General features: G+C 54.3%; 1 protein-coding gene across 1 annotated transcript; it reads right to left on the bottom strand.

Moving 5' to 3' along the window:
- Positions 1-9: 9 nt before the first annotated feature.
- On the bottom strand, positions 10-8,807 carry Lrrc55 (leucine rich repeat containing 55). Its single transcript, XM_013506516.1, has 3 exons — positions 8,483-8,807; positions 6,166-7,657; positions 10-2,831 (listed from the first exon to the last, which is right to left on the bottom strand). Exons 2-3 carry the CDS (start codon positions 6,863-6,865, stop codon positions 2,596-2,598), a joined length of 936 nt encoding a protein of 311 aa, XP_013361970.1. The 5' UTR covers positions 6,866-7,657; positions 8,483-8,807; the 3' UTR covers positions 10-2,595.
- Between the last annotated feature and the right edge of the window lie 7,279 nt (positions 8,808-16,086).

The following is a 16,086-nucleotide window of genomic DNA, read 5'->3' as shown; positions in this document are numbered from 1 at the left end:
GACCTTGCGCTTGCCAGGCAGGCGCTTTTGCCACTGAGCTAAATCCCCAGCCCCTCAGATGGGGCTCTTTCTAAAGCGCAATTCCTCGGCAGACCTTGACCACCAAGCGCCGCTGGCTGGTTAAGGTCCCATATCCTTGGGTGCATCGCAAAGGAAGCTTCCACAATGACAGGTCCTGAAGGGGGAGAAGAGGACGCAGGGAGGCAGAGAGGGGTCAGCTCCTCCTGAGGACACCTGTGCTGCAGAGGTTTTCTTTTTATATTTCCTGAGCAGCTGGACCACCCCAAACTGGGTAGGCTTTTCTCTGCATATCACACCATGCAATCGTCGGATGGCTGAGTGGACTGTGTCAGAGATCAACTAAATTCCAGAGAGATCCTCCTCAAGCCAGCGGATAACCCACAGACATGGGACCCCAGTGACACGCTGGGACTCAGAGATACCCCATCTCACACACGTCAGCCAGGTGGAACACACTCGGGGAGGCCCGTGGAGACACCAAAATGGCTCTGCGGTCCCCACGAGGGCTTGAAGCTTACTTAGTTCTGACAGTGAAGAAGGTAGTGGTGGTGGTGGTGAGGAATTCCTGGTCAGTAGGCAGGTTTACTATTCCCCTAACTGTGCTTTAGTTGACCAGGGACTTACTAGCAGCTAGAGAAGCACACATCTTCTCAGAAACCTTTGCCATTTTGTGGAGAGCAAATTGTTCCACCAGAAAGGACATTTGATCTCAAGGGCATTTGGTATCTTGTCTGCTTCTAGCTCTATGCAAAAAAAGTACATGTGTCAAAATGTATCAAGTATATTTCAGCAAAACAATAATCCCTGGTTGAGTATTATAGGTGAACACGGCATTCCTCTAGCAGAAGCTTAACTATTTTGTCTGGACTAGTACTTCTAAAAGTTCCTGTCCAAATATTTTAGGCTCCAACTCAATGGGGGGAGAACAGCTCCAGTCCACCATCCTTGGCCATAGTATTGGGCATAGTATCTATGACAGCATAACCAGAGACACTGACGAAAGAGGACTTCCAGAGGTGCTACAGAAGGTGGCAAGGACGATGGGACAAGTGTGTGTGAAGCAAAGTGGAGTATCTGGAGGGGGATTCATGGTCACATGTGTTTTACTATAATAAATTAAAAGGTTGAACACTGACCACATGGCTTGATCACACCTCATAAAGTCCAGTTTGTCCCACCATGAGCTCCTCTCAATCTGTGCATAGCACTTTGCCGTCATTGGTTGGCGGATTCATGACTGCTGAAACCTAGGGCCTCCCTGCTCAACCGAGAGCACAGTGCGGAGCTGAGCCCAACCTTGCCCGCGAGGCGAGGCAGACTCCACGTGAAGGTCGCTGTTGTTCTGTCTGCCTCCCACAGAAGTGGAGAAAAGCCAGGGAGAGGGGTGCGAAAGCCCTTCCTGACCTGTCCAGTGCTGAGCAGCACAGGGACAGCGATGATGGCCCTGAAGACAACAACTATGATGACAGTAATTGTGCTTTGCACTCTGTCGCTTGGCTTGTTGACTGACAGATTCGATGCAGTTTCCCTGCATGGGGATGCCTACGTCCTTCTGCGAGGGGTCACACAGACGAGGTGGGGTACGGTACTCGGCTCCCTACCACTGCGTCGTCTGGGAAGTGGGGGTCATGGAAACCCTGCAGTGTTGTAAGAATCCACAGAATTGAGTCAACAGCTGCAAACTGCCCAAAGTTTGAATTTATGTAGCTTTAGAGGGACTGCGACGCTCCCCAGCAAAGGATCAGACTTCATCTGATTCTGAAGTAGCAGTGAGCTTAGCCTCTGAGCCTGACCCCCTCATCTGTGAAGCAGGAGCAGCGGCGTTCCCCTCTGAAGAGCCGGTGTGAGAGGGGGCTGTCCAGAGAAAAAGCGCCGCAGTGCTGACACCCGCAAGAGCTCAGGAACAGGAGCTCTCCCACCTTTATGTAGGGAGCATGAGCTGCTTTGAAGAAGAAGAGAACCCGGCTGAGGCCATGGCTGTGGCAGCTTCATCCTGCTCCAGCCCCGGGAGCTGTTGTGCTGTGGGTCCGTGAGCCCCAGTGCAGTTCCTGGGGAGACCCCAAGGCTGAGGGAGCCGCAGAGCCAGGGCTGGGAGGCCGGGCGCTGCCCAGGAGGCGGTACCGCCCGGTAGTGGCTGCTAGGAGGAGGCTGTCGCAGAGGTCTTACACCCCCGAGGCAGCGCTGGCAGCCACTAGGGTGACGGCAGACACTGGAGGGCAGTTAGGGTCCCGTGCCACCCCCTCCTGGCTCTGGCCATTCGCGTATCGGATGGCCCAGCCCACACGTCACTGCATGCTTGTCCTTCTCGGATTCTGTGAGGCCCAGGTGAGGCCCCCGCCCTGGGTGGCCGTAGCTCTGCCCAGAGTCCTGTGTGTGGGCACAAAGGGACAATTTCAAGTCGCTCTCTTACTGGAAGTCGTGCTGGGCAGGGACAGCGTGGATTCGTCTTAGGTTCCCAGGTCCTAGTACAGCGCCCGGCACAGCGGGTAGGTGCTCACACTACATCAGTGTCCTGACCTTGCTTGGCCCCCTGGAACCCGAGCGGGCAGCAGGGCGGGGTGCCGAGCACCTCCGTCAGATCTCTTCCTCCTCGCTGGCCTTGCTCCAGCGGTGGCAGCAGTTGGCCGTGATGCCCAGCAGGAAGTTGGTGGCCACAGACGCGATGGAGACTACGAAGCCCACGAAGGCGATGAAGAGGTAATCGTCCAGCGTCAGCGTCAGGTGGCAGGCCTTGAAGCTCTCCTCCGTGAGCGAGAAGAGGGGGGCGCCCTCGACTTCCGGGGGACCCCGGCACTCGGCCAGCTGGGAGTCTGCAACATAGAACCCAGGAAGGTGAGGCGGCTGGGGAGAGAACAGGCAGGGGTGTCCCCGCCCCCCCAGGAGAAAGGAAGTCACCCCGCTTCTTCCGCATGCCAAAAACTTCCTTATCTTCAGTCTGCCAGCAGCCCTCAAGGCATTTTCATGGCTGTGAAGAAATCACTGCTTGGAGAGGTCAAGATTTGCTGAAACTTCTGAGGCTACTGGCCGTGGTGGCCCTGGGCTTTGGGGGTAGGCTCTCGGAGGACACCGTCATCTCTTACAATGGTCAGCCTCGAGCCTGGGCTTGGGCCTCTGCTCGTACCCCACCTCATCCTTAGAGGGGTGACGCCTCACACCTCCCTGCCTTGGGCCTTCCCGTCCCCCACAGGATAGATGCGGGGTCTTCCCTTCCCTTCCTGCCCGCTTCTCTCATCTCACGGTGGGAAGGGGCTGCCTGTCTTTGTCCCTTGTGAGGGGCCTTTTCCGGGACGGGTCTCTCCACAGTCCAGGACCTCACTTCTGCCCGGACTTGGCTCAACACCTCTTACCTGTGGGGCTTCCCCTTGTGAGTCTGTATAAAGTAACAACCCCACTTCACAGGTCCCTGGACTCCCTGTCCTGCCGACTCTGCTGCATTTCTCTGCAAGTCATTTATCACTGCCTGACAGTTCCTCTGTTTACTGTGTGTCAAGTCTCCCCCTGGATGTAAGGAATACTGGCCCGCCCGCAGTAAGCACCCAGGTGATCTTTGCTAGGTGATGCAGGACTCTGCCCTCCCCCTGAGCCTAGAACACCAGATCACCTCGGACCCCTCCCTGCAGCTGTGCGATTGTCTGGCACGTCATCTAGTGCCTCTGCGTCTTGCTTTCTCTGTCTGCCAGACAAGGACAGTGGCAGCATCTCCCTCCCAGGGCTGTGGTGAGGAGCCAGGAGTTAAGGTCCATGAGGAGTGGGTCTGTGGCACAAGGAAGCGTGAGATGCTGTCCTTACTGGAGACCTGTGTCTCTTGGGTACGCTGGAGGGGCTGCTGCTTTTCCTTCCGTTCTCTCCAGCATGGGGGGCCCACGCCTCCTTCCAGAGCCTGCTTTCTATGAACGTGTGACGGTGCCTTGGAGGCGGGAGTGAGGGGCATTCACCAAGCAGCCAATCCCCTCTTGGTTGAGGGGCTCCACACTAGCTGACCTCCTGAGTGGGGCGAGTTTTCTCTCCCTTCCTGGCTGTCACGCACTGCCTCTGTAAGAAGGGGTGACCCAGCCTAAGTTTCCCAAGACAGTTAGTGTGGAGGTTTCCAAATTTAGGGTATGCACATGCTCTGTGTTCATTCTGAAAGTTTTTTGGGGGGTAAAGAACAAGAAGGTGGACTTGGATCGGCCCTGGTGACCCGTGGATGAGGATCACCGCCCTTGGAAATGGGGGTCCAGCTTGGGAGGTCGAGTCAGCCCTGTCGGCTGGGTGCTAGGACCCCAGGGCCCTCCCAGGCCAGGTTGTGTCTGGAGCTGGCCCACCAGGAGCTCACCCCCCCCAGGACCTCGAAGACGCTGAGCTCCAGAGTCTACTGAGCACCTGAGCTGCGCAGTAGTGTGACGGTGACAACTGGGGGCCATAGGTCAGCCAGAGAGGGCCTGGAGGACGACACAGGACACAGGACGGGACGCAGGGCAGCAACACATAGATCCCAAAGTCGGATCATATCCCGAGAGCTCCCTCAGTCTTTCTGTGTTTGTGTCTCCCCCCATAACTCATGGATAGTAGTGAGATTTCCAGCAGAAAGCTCATAGAGCACCACCGCGGGGGGAAATGTCACGTAACCCCCCTGCCCTTCGTGCCCAGGAGGACAGCTGACGAGCGCGGCATGCTGAGGTGCGTGTCCGGTGAGGAATGGCGGCCTGATCTCTGTGTGGCCTGCCTGCTTTCTGTCCGTGGGCCGGTGGCGATCCCCGCCCCTCTCTGGAGCGCAGCAGTCCCACTTGCTCTGAGGAGCGAGCGACCTCGGGCCTGTCCTGCTTGCTGGGGCTTGGGTTTCCCCTGGACTCTGGAGGGGCACTGGCGAAGCTGGGCACCTGACGCCCCTCCTGTCCTCAGCACACAGGACAGAGGGGGGCTGAGCTGGCAGCGACGGCTCCCGCAGCCTCCCGTCCTGCCTCCAGCCTCACCCCATCTCAGCCTCCAGCTATTTTGGTCCCAGGGAATGTCCTCCCACGGCTCCGTGGGAACACTGGAATCGTGACCCACAGCCCCCCCAGACTATTTTGGTCTTGGGCTCCCCACTCAGTCCTCCCCTCCCTCCTACTTCACAGGAAGCATGCCAAGCCCAGGCTGGGGAAAATCCCCGGGATAGGGCTGGGTGACTCCTGTCACCCTGCGGCGGGGCATGTGGGCCAAGACTTAGCATGTCCCGAGGGAGCTGATGCCGGGGGCCACTGCTGTACTTGCTCCTGGGCCGGGCTGGGCCCAAGGGGTGCATGGACCTGTGTGCCTCAGGCCCCTACGGTTGGGACTGGCTGATTGGATTGCTGCCGCGCGCTCCTGCCTTGGCCGCCTGGTCCACGTGTACCCAAACGGCCCTTGCTGGAGTCCTTGGCCAGCCCAGGACTCAGGCTCTGTTAGGCCAGAGCACAGTCAGCCTGCCAGGGTACGAGCCCTAATGCCAACACTTCCAGCTGTGTGATGTGGGCATGGTTCCCAATCTCCGTGCCTTGGTTTCCTCCTCTGCGGAGCAGCAGGTCCACTGGCACTCGTGTGAGGCTGTGGTGAGCTTAAATATGTATATGCTTAGGACAGGGAGGGGCAGGTACTAAATACTAAAATAAACAGTATTCTCACTTGCTCTTTTCAGAGAGTTTTCTTAGCACGCAAGGCATTTAAAAGGTAGCCTGGTAGGGCAGATTGAGACTGAGAAGTCACATAAACCCGGATTTCTGCATGGCCCTACCACTTTCTAAGCGAGTGGTTTGAGACACATTTTCGTGAGTCTAACTCTCCGTGTGTTCATCTGGAAACGGGGAGGTAGGAACGGGGGCTCCATGAGACGATGTGTGCCGAGTTCTCAGGCCCTGGTGGAAGCTAACAAACAATACCTCTGGTCAGCTCTCCTCCCTTGCTTACCATCCGCCTGCCTCACCGGTCACGAGGCCCAAAGAGGCCAGGGACAGTGGCTCCTGCATGCATGGGACCCCAGCACCACGCATGCACAGCAAGAAGGGAGCAAATGCTTGGAGACCTATCGAGCAGGCGTCCACAGGGCAGCACGCACTGGACCATGGGAAGCCGCTCAAGACTGCCAGGCCTCGCCCTCTCTTCCCAAGCCTTTGCTTCCGGAATCCCTCCCCCGGCCTTCGCCCTTACCCGCCGTGCAGCGCTGGATTCTGTTCCGAAGCCACTTGAGCAGCGGCTCCATGGAGCAGCCGCACACCCAGGGGTTGCCCCCGATCTGCAGGGTCACCAGGCCTGGCAGGCCCTCCAGCGCCTCGAGGCTGAGGAAAGCCAGGCCCCCATAGCTGAGGTCGAGGTCCTGGAGCTGCACGAGGCCCTGGAAGGCCTGGGGGTGCACCCTGCGCAGCCAGGGGTTGTGGCTCAGGTCGATGCGCACCAGCCCGTGGGCCGCCTGGAACATGTCGGCCGGCACGTGGCTCAGGTTGTTGTAGCTGAGATCCAGGTGTGCCAGGCGCTTGGCGTGGAGGAAGAGGCCCGGGGGCAGCTCCACCAGGGAGTTGTTGCGCAAATCCAGCACGTGGAGCTCCATGTAGCAGGTGAGGTAGCCGGGTGGCACGGTGGTGATGCGGTTGTGTGCCAGGCTGAGGTTGCGGGTGTCCATCGGCAGGTCGGGGGGCACGGAGAACAGCCGCTGGCTACTGCAGTCCACCACCTGGTTATGGCAGGTGCACAGGACTGGGCAGCTAGCACCCGCGTCCGAGGGCGTCACCCCAGCTGCCAGAAGGAGGGAGAGCAGCAGCACGGCAGGGCGGCAGGGCCCGGGCCAGGGAAGCTGGGCCCAGGTGTCACCCATCTTGGGCAGCTGGCACAGGCAGGACTGAAGGGCGCCCATCAGGCTATGTGCAGGGAGCCAAGCCAGTGCCCAGGAAGCTGCATCAGAGGCCACAGTCCTGAAGGTGGGGCTTCTGGCCACGTGGTCCCATGGCACCAGCCTCTCCCGGGGCCCCCAAGTGCCACGGCTTCCTGAGAGCCACAGGAGGGCACCTTTGGGAGCTTAGGGATCTGAGAACCCAGCCGAGGTCCCCCAGGGTCTGCAAAGATGATCAAAACTCGAGAAAGGAAGGGGACAAGGCTGGCACCGGAGCAGCTGCCAGCAGGTCCTGGAAGGGTCCCTGCAGACCTTCGGTGCCCCTGCCACCCATGCCTGCGGGGTGCTTCCTTTTGATATGTTGAGGGAGGCAGGAGGGAGGGGCCCTTTAAAGGTCCTGGCACTTCTTCTGGGGAAACTTAAGCCCTGGCCCCAGTCTGGGACCGATCAGGGAGCCAGCTCTGCACCTGGGTCTGCAGCATCTGAGGTTGCAGAAGCCCGTTCTCCCGGTGGCCCAGCTGGAGGGGAAGGCGGTCCCGGGCTGGGGTTGTCAGGCAGGGAGCCTGCAGGAAGGAGGTCTCCATGAGCCTCCAGCAGGCCTCGGTCCTCAGCCTCAGCGGCTGCTGGGATTACCTGGGAGGCCCTGTGTTCTCCAGGAGGGAGAGGACCCCAAGTGACACCCACTGTCTGGGCCACCAAAGCGGGGGCGAGCCATGCGTCCCGGGGGCCCAGGCTGGGGGTTGGCAGGGTTGCTCCGGCTTCTCCTTCAGACCGAGGGTCCAGCTCTGCATTCAGCAGGTGGGGGCGGAATTCACGCTGTTAACAAGGAAGGCGCTCAGGCGGAGGATCGGGGCCCTGCACTCCGGGCCCCCTCATCCAGAATCCCAGATCCCACCTCACTCATCCCTTTCCCCCTCTCTCTCTCTTTTCTTTGACTCCAACTACAAAGTTCTGTCTGCTGCCTTTCAGATATGGACAGGGGGGCTGCTGGAGCTCAGCCTCCAGTGGGGTCCCCCAGCAACCTGCCCCCTGGGCAGCAGCCACCTCCCCCGGCTCTCTGTCCTGGGCTGGCCGCCTTTTCTTCTGTCACAGCTCCTCCTCCATCAGCCTCGAGACCCCACCCTTGAACAGCTCCCTTAGAAAAACATGCGTCCACGCCGTGGTCCGCAGCACACCCCTTCAAACACTTTCGAGGCCGCCTCCCTACTCTCTCACCCCCACGCACCCCATTCTGCGGCTCCCCGGTGTTTTCCCTGCCCACACCCCTCGCCTCTCCTCTCCACTCCGGTCTGCAAGCCCCTGCGGACCCCCTCCCAGCGCACCCCATCGCCCTCCCTGCGCACCCCGGAGCCCGGCATCCTCTTGCACACTCCCCGCAGCTCCCGGCCCGAGCTGAGCCCACACCCACCACGGGCTGCGGCGGGGTGCACAGCGGTGCCCCCGCCCCCCGCTGTCCACCCAGGGTCCCCGCGCCTCAGTCCGCGCCTGCTGTCCTCACTTGGCCCCCCCGCACCCCGCTTTCTCTGCCGTGGCTTCCACGTTCAGCCTCGCCCACTGGGCAGTCCCCGGGGGAGGGGCGCCCCTCGATCCAGAGGCATTTCCGATGGGGTCCCGCACCACGCCCCAGGCGTCGCGGCTCACCGGTTCCAAGGACGCCCGAGCCTCTGCGGCCGCCGCTCCCTGCTGGCTCCCGGGATCCCCAGCAGACGCTGGCCCGGCTCCGCCCTCCCGGGCGCTGCTCGGCCTCCCGCATCCCGGGCCAGCGTCTTCGGTGCCTGCCGGGCCGGGGTCCCTGAGGGCCCTTCTTTCATCCGCACCCGGAATCCGAGGGAGGAGGCTTGGTAGAAAGTTCACGGAATCGGAAAGCCGCCTTGGGAAACTCAGCTGGGGCCCAGGCCGCCTGGGTAGGCGGCTTCAGCCGAGCCCGGGCTTCCCCTCCCTCCCCTCCCTCCATCCCTGCCCTCCCCTCGCGCTTTCTCGCTCCCCTTTTTCCTCGAGGGCCAGGTAGTGACGTTTTACTGTCTCTTAGCAACTGCCTCCACAGCTCGGAGCAACAGGAGAACTGGCTGCGGACCCCACGGAGATGGGGGAAGCAGAAGTACTGGGGATCCTCAGCACCCTGGGGCAGGGGGCAGGGGCAGGAGAGAGGGCACCAGGGCCCAGGACGGCTGCGAGGGCACTGCTGGGATCTCAGGGGCCGAGGGGGCGTCTAAGGGAGGCAGAGCCGAAGGGGAAACACGGTGTGGAGGGGAAAGGGACTCAGGGTGGGGAACACAGTCAGGGGGTGGGGGCTGGAGGCACCGATAAAGACCGGGAGAAAAGCCAGGTGCATGGACCTCGCGTCTGTCCTTGGTGCAGCGCATCCCCCCGGCCTGGCGCACCTGCCCCTGGGCCGGAGTGTGCTGTGGTCTCCAGGGCCAGGAGACCGGCTGAGGGCACATCAGGAAGGGAGACCTGTTCTCTGTCCCCAGACTGTCCCTCACTTCCGGCCCCTGAGCTCTCTGGAGCCAGGAGCTTCGGGTGAAGCAGACCAATCTCCATTGCTTTGGGGTCAGAGAGCCCCCTGGGGACCCAAAGGGCCTGGCATCAGGTAGGGAACCCAGGGCTGTGCGGACCCTCGGGTCTGCCTCGGGCCCTGGGAGCTGCGAACGAGGCCCGGGGGTCCTTCTTCCTTTCTGCAGGTCTCGGGGATTCTTTCTGATGCTGGATCCTCCGAGCCAGGCACCCGTTCCTCCCGCAGCCCCAGACGGGCATCTTGTGAGGGTGAAATTTTCCTCAGTTTCTTACCGACCTATGGAACAAGCCTACTGCCATCATCCCTTTAAAGAAAAACTGGCTTGGTGGCTGGTTTGATCAAAAGGCTGGCTTGTTTCCCTTTTGTAAATAAATATCTTCTGAACGTTCACCGGGTGCAGGGACCTGGCCAGATGGTGGGTTATACCTGTGAGGAAGACGGCATTGCTTCTGAAGCCGATGTAGGCTCTGTGTTTTCAGTCAGTTAACCTGGGGCTTCTTGGTTTAATCGTCTTAGGCCTTGCAGGGGAAATAAAATAAAACGATAGAAAAGAAGTGTGAACTTTTGTGGATTCTGGGCCTTGACAGAGTTCTGAGGACTGACACTGACACTGCCCTCATTAGACCTTTCACTGCACAGTGGCTGGGAGCCTGTTTTCCTTCTGTGCTGTGTCATGACCATCCTGATGTCTGGGGGCCCAGTGCCTAGGTATTCATGTATCAAATCTACTGAGGTGCCTGTGATTTGCACCTCCTTTCCTACTGAAAGAAACCAGCGATGCTCAATCTCACTTATGATTTTAGAAATAAAATCTTAATCATGCCAGAAAGATGCACGAATACATTGCAAGACATAATCCAAACAAAGTTAGCATTGTGCTTTGTTAAAATGGCAGAAAATGTACTTGTCTCCATGGAAATCACTATGAAAGGTAATTATGAAAGTCTAAGGGAGGGATTCACCAAAATTCTATACTTCATGTTGACTAAACAGTAGAATAGAGATTTTCTTCCTTTGCATAATATGAAGTCTATATGTACAATTAGAACCAATAACGTGGCTAACGGAAAATGCGAGTGACAGTTTCCTTGAGAAATCTGATCCAGGCAAGATTGCTTCATTATTGGTTGAAACTTCAGTTTTCCTTCTGAGAGACAGGATAACAATAATGGTGCCCGGTGGGGTTATTTTAGATCTGCGAGTTGTTATTAATAAAACACTTATTATACAGTGAACACAGCAGATAGGTTTGGTAAATGATCAAATAAACAGCAGAGTACAGAATTGCTGAAATAGTTGTGTGGAAAGGAAAGCAGATAGATTGCACCAAAATGAGAAATGAGGAGAGGAAAACATCACATTTGTGCATGATTGGAAGGTATTCTGGAACTAGACAAGTTGTAAAGTCCCCAGGAAGCCCCAAATGAAGAACATTATCCTTGCACATAATATCTGCTGTAAAAAGGAGGTTCACCGAGGTAGCAACGCTTTAAATGACTTTTTACTTGGAATCACTCTGTGACTCATTAAGGGATCATATTAGTCCCAAACTAGTGGCTCATGGTACACTATGTACCGTGAGAAAAATGTTTGTTCTCAAATAAGTTTGAGAAACACTGCACTAAACAGAATGAAACAATTTTTTGTTGGAAGGGTTCTCCGAGGATCTAACATGCGAGTGGTCATGACAAATCTCGAAGTGAAAGTGCTGGGTGGTAAAGAATATGTAATATCCAGCATTTCTTAAACTTATTTTGGATCTCTATTTCTACTCCTCCTTCTTCCCTCTTTCTTTCCCCTCTCCTCTTTTTCTTCCCCCTCTTCCTCCTCCTCTTCCTTCTTTTTATCAGAACTACTAATATTGGAACACTTTTTAATGGAGCATGGCTTGGGAAATGCTGAACTAAAATTTATTAAAGACAGTCCCTTGCTTAAATGTCTTTAGGACAAGGAGTTGGCTTCTGTAGAGGTCATTTCTTTTTGTGCAAAGAAATGCAACTTACTTTATGGGAGTTTTTATAGATAAACAGTAAACCCAGAGTGAGACAGTGAGTGTGTGATTAGCTGCTTCCCTTTGAAAAGAGACCTTCTTCTGCGCAGTGGTCTTGCAGGGGGTGTGGTTGAATTCTGAACCCTAGCAAACTGATATATTAGGCCATATCATGGCCTCTCAGGTCTCTTGTAAGTTGTGCAAGCCATGACCATCCAAGATTTACTCTACTGAGAAAATACACAGAAATCAAAGAGTTGTGGAGAATGAGTTGAAGAATAATTTGCATTGTTGTGGTTCCCTGAGTCAATGAGTTTGTAACAAGGGCAGAAAACCTTTGAACATGTGAGAACTCACTTAATCCACCCCATAAGAAATTTATTCAGGGAGAATGGTGAAGTCTTCATAGAATGAAGATAGAGGAAGCAGTGAACAGCGAATCTCTCTTACTGCTGGGAAAATTTAAAAACAGGGAAGATGGTGCTAAATTATCGTAGCTTAGTGATGTGTTTAGCAGAGTCTCATGATGTGGGAGGAGAAGTATTCGGAGAAGAGAACAAGCAGGATGCACAGATACGGTTGAAGAGATGACGATGGTGATGGCGACAGGAGATGCCCAAAGGTAAGGAGGGCAGACTCACCTTGCTAAAAGAGTGGGAAAAGTGTCTCAAGGGAAGCCCTCAGTGGTGTTATTCAACACCTGTGCTTTCCAAACTGATCCTGCGATGTAGTATGCTTCCAGCAAGCGAGTCTCTCTACCAGAGGACAGAGTATGAAAAATGGTCGGGACTAGAATAACCTTGAAAATAATCTGCATGAAGAAAGTCATTGAGATATTAGCTCCATACTTCATTTATCCCTCACTGTAGAAATACTAACTGGTCCAAAGAAAGTGACAACAACCAAATGCAAACTGGGAAGAACAGACAAACACACTGATCCTAGCCGCAGAGAGAAGATCTCTCTGCATGTGCTGAGGACATGGAGGGTGTCATGGGGCACAGGACAGCTCCCATCGAATCTATGACATTAAAAGGCCACAAGGTTTTACTGAGTGAAAAATGACAGAACAAAATAAGAGAGAAAGAGAAGAAAGGCAACGGACAAATAGATTTCAGACAGAAATGTGTGAAATGCATGCAAAATGTATTAAGAGATGCTACAAACATAGTTCTTATACACTGATGACTGTGAATCGCTCAGGTGCAAGTACAGGACAGATAGCACAGTGTCCCCTTGGGATAGGAGGAACAAAAGGCTCCAAGGTTGTCCACATTGTAACGCTGAACACCTGTGGATGTGTCACCGCACGTGGCACAAGGGACACTGCAGATGTGATTAAATTAAGGCTCCTGGGGGGGCGGAGATTGTCCAGGTGGTTTTAGTGTCACCATAGAGATCCCTAAAACAGAAGGGAGGAGGTAAAGGCCAGAGGAGGAGGAGAGAAGTAAGCAGGGGTTGAACACATAACACTGCTGGCTTTAGAGATGCGGGGGCCTCGTGTAAATGGATGTAGGAAATCTCTAGGAGTTGCAATGAACAAACCTGTCCTCCCAGACCCTCCAGAAGGGATGTAGCCCTAGTAGCCTGTTCCAGGCTTCTGACCTCCAGAATCATGAGATAATAAAATCAATTGCTTTACGTTGCCCAGTTTGTGATAATTTCCTATAGCAGCAATAGGAAACTAGTACAGTCCTCAAGATTACCGCCTCCTAGTTGAGTCAGCATAGAATCTGTGAATGCGGTGCGGTGTGAGTCTTAGGATTGATTTCATTCTCAATCAATCAACTGCATGTTAATTAAAAGAGAAATGACCCAGATGGGCCTTACCTAATCAGGAGAGCCCTTAGCAGGACCTGGCTCTTCTTGAATGAGAACTGACTCAAGGGATGTTTTCCACTGCTACCTCCAAGCGTGGAAGGGGACACTTGGAAAGGACTTGAAGCGACCATTAGTTGCTGAGACTGATCCCTGGCTACCAGTCAGCAAGAGAGCAGGAACCTCAGTCTTACAGTTTCAGGAACCTGAATTCTGCCAACATTAAGTTTGGAAGATGAGCAGCCTTGAGCTTCAGATGTGGATACAGCAGCTCCATGACTCCTTGTGACTGACCCTTGGGTAGAAAACCCAGCCATGCTGGGCCAGGACTTCTGTGCTGAGGGAATAAACAGATGTTGTTCTACACCAGGGAGTCTGTGGGGGCTTTTTTTGTTTGTTTGTTTTTGTTTTTTTTTCTGGTACCGGGAATTGAACTCACGACCTTGTGCTTGCCAGGCAGGCGCTGTGCCCCTGAGCTAAATCCCCAGCCCCTGTGGTACCTTTTTACTCAGCAATAGGAAGCTAACAGAGATGCCATGTGGAAAGCTGCATGGTGTTGCCAGCAACTAAATAAATGGAAAGAAAAGACCATGTCACAGTAATATGTTAAGTCAGTAACAATCAACCCATCTGTAAAAGTGTGTGCTCTGGGTATGGAGCTGGCTGTGTGCAGGCTTCGTGGAGGGCCTGGGACTTGGCTCAGACCCACTTCGGAGACTGCTCGTCCCAGTGACCTGGCAATTAGCAAGAAATTAGTTATTCAAAAATATTCATTGCAGGAGAATTTATGACAATGAAAAAGCTGGAAACAGGATGCACGCCCAGCGTTCAGCCACAGAGGGTGCTTAGCAAACATCTTATTAATATAAAAGAAACGCCCGGGAGGGTATCATTACTTGTGGCAACCTGGCGGGTGGTACTGTGGAGCGTGCGGAGAATCATGTTAAGGAAACAATGGCGGCAGCGAGGCGCTCCTACTTCTTCAGCCCTGGCCGTGTGCCCTGGGGCTCCTCACTCACTCTCCCTACTCAGTTTCCTCTAAAATGGGCTACTTTTTCTCCAGGGTTTAGCACACAGGAACGGTGGGAATGTCACAGGTATTGGTGGCACGAATGGGCAAATTCTGAGTGCCAGGTCAGTGGTGCCTGCTGTTGGCCTCTGTCCACGGGAAGCTCTAGCAGCTCTGGTTGGAGCAGCTGGTGCTGGCTTCGCGTCTCCCTGGGGACACGACCCTTGCTATTGCTGGAAATGGCAGAGGGGCTGCTGGAAGCTGGGAGAGGGTGAACTAATAGACCGAGCTTACACTCAGTTTCTAGCACAGTAGGAGAGAGAAGTAGTGGACGCTGACACTTTGAGGTTCTGTGGAGTCAGGTGACTTTTGCTGGGTGGGGCAGAAGATCGCCATGCAGGTAGAAGGAGCCAAACTCTGCTGAGCCCTGTAACATACAGAAGGCAGAGAGAGTGTGACTTAAATTCACCCACTTATTTAACACCTACTTATTGAGCACCTACTATGTACTAAACCCAACCAAGGTGCTGGAGTACAACCCAGTTGAATGGACCTGAACAGTACCCATGTCTGTACAGCACTTGGGGTCATCTCCGTTCTGATTGGTCAGCGTCCGCGATGCCTGGTTAAACATCTTGACTACACTTCCTGCTTAGCAGTGTACCAAACTAAGAGGTGTTCACTTCTTGGTTGGAAGACACAGAAATAAATACACAAACATTTGACAGATGGTGATGAATGCGGTGGAGAAGAGCCAATCAGGGATAGGAGTTACATAACTGGCTGGAGATTTTACAGCTAATAAGACATGGGACTGGGACTTGATAAATTTGAAAGCTCCTTGCTTGGGGAGCTCTGGTCCTGTCTCTTTGATGAGGCAGTAGGGAGCAGCTGGCCATGGAACTCATTTTCCTCCTAGCTCAGGGAGATCAGAAGGAGAGACTTTCCAAAGGTAGTCTCAGAATATTTGTTGGTCCCTGACCAGGCACCATGCTGGACACAGAGATCCAAGATCCTTGCTCAGAGAGCGGGGGAGGAAAGATGTGTGAGGTCCTGGAGGGGTACACAGTGCTTCAAAGGGAGAGCACAGGATGGTAGGGGAGGCGAAAGCAAGACTTTCCTTACGGGAACACATCGGTCTGTTGAAGACTTATCTGATCTCCCCTGTTCATGTAACTTCTTCACAGTAACGAGACATGGAATCAACCTGAGTCCATTAATGGATAAGTGGATAAATGAAGTGTCCTGCACACGAGAAGCCACCCTGGAGTACGATTCCACTTTAAACAAGAAGGAAACTCTATTGTCTGAGGCGACCTGGCGGACACGGTGCTAGGTGAAATAAGCCAAGCACACAAGGGCAAACTCCACAGGATCTCAGTTACAGGTGGTGTGTGAGAAAAGCCAAGTAAATAGACACAGAGAGCAGGGTGGTGGGGGCCAGGACTGGATGGGATGGCGGATGGGAAGACTGTTAGTCAAAGGGTAAAAAGTTTCACGTCAACAGGACCAATAAAGTCAAGAGATCAATTTTACAGCATGATGCCTCTCTTGTTAATAATAATAATGGTAATAATAATAAAATGCATACTTAAACACTACCAGAGAGTAGACTTCAAATGTTCTCACCATAAAAAATTAACATGTCTTGTGATCAAATTTTTTTTTATCTTTTTGAGACAGGGTCTGGCTCTGCAGTTCAGGTTGGCTTTGAACTCACTTTGTAGCCCAGGCTGGTCTCAAACTCACAACGATCCTCCTGCCTCAGCCTCCTGAGTGCTGGGATTACAGGCATGAGCCACCAGGCCCAGAAATTGTGATCAATGTTAACTAGCTTGATTTAATCATACCACAACGTATGCCTGTATCAAGACACCCAACAAAACCCCATGAAGAAATGCAATTTTTATTTC

Source organism: Chinchilla lanigera, unplaced genomic scaffold, assembly GCF_000276665.1.
Source record: "Chinchilla lanigera isolate Chin_1 unplaced genomic scaffold, ChiLan1.0 scaffold00110, whole genome shotgun sequence".
NCBI classification, from domain to species: Eukaryota; Metazoa; Chordata; class Mammalia; order Rodentia; family Chinchillidae; genus Chinchilla; species Chinchilla lanigera.
This window is presented reverse-complemented; position numbering and strand designations above follow the sequence as displayed.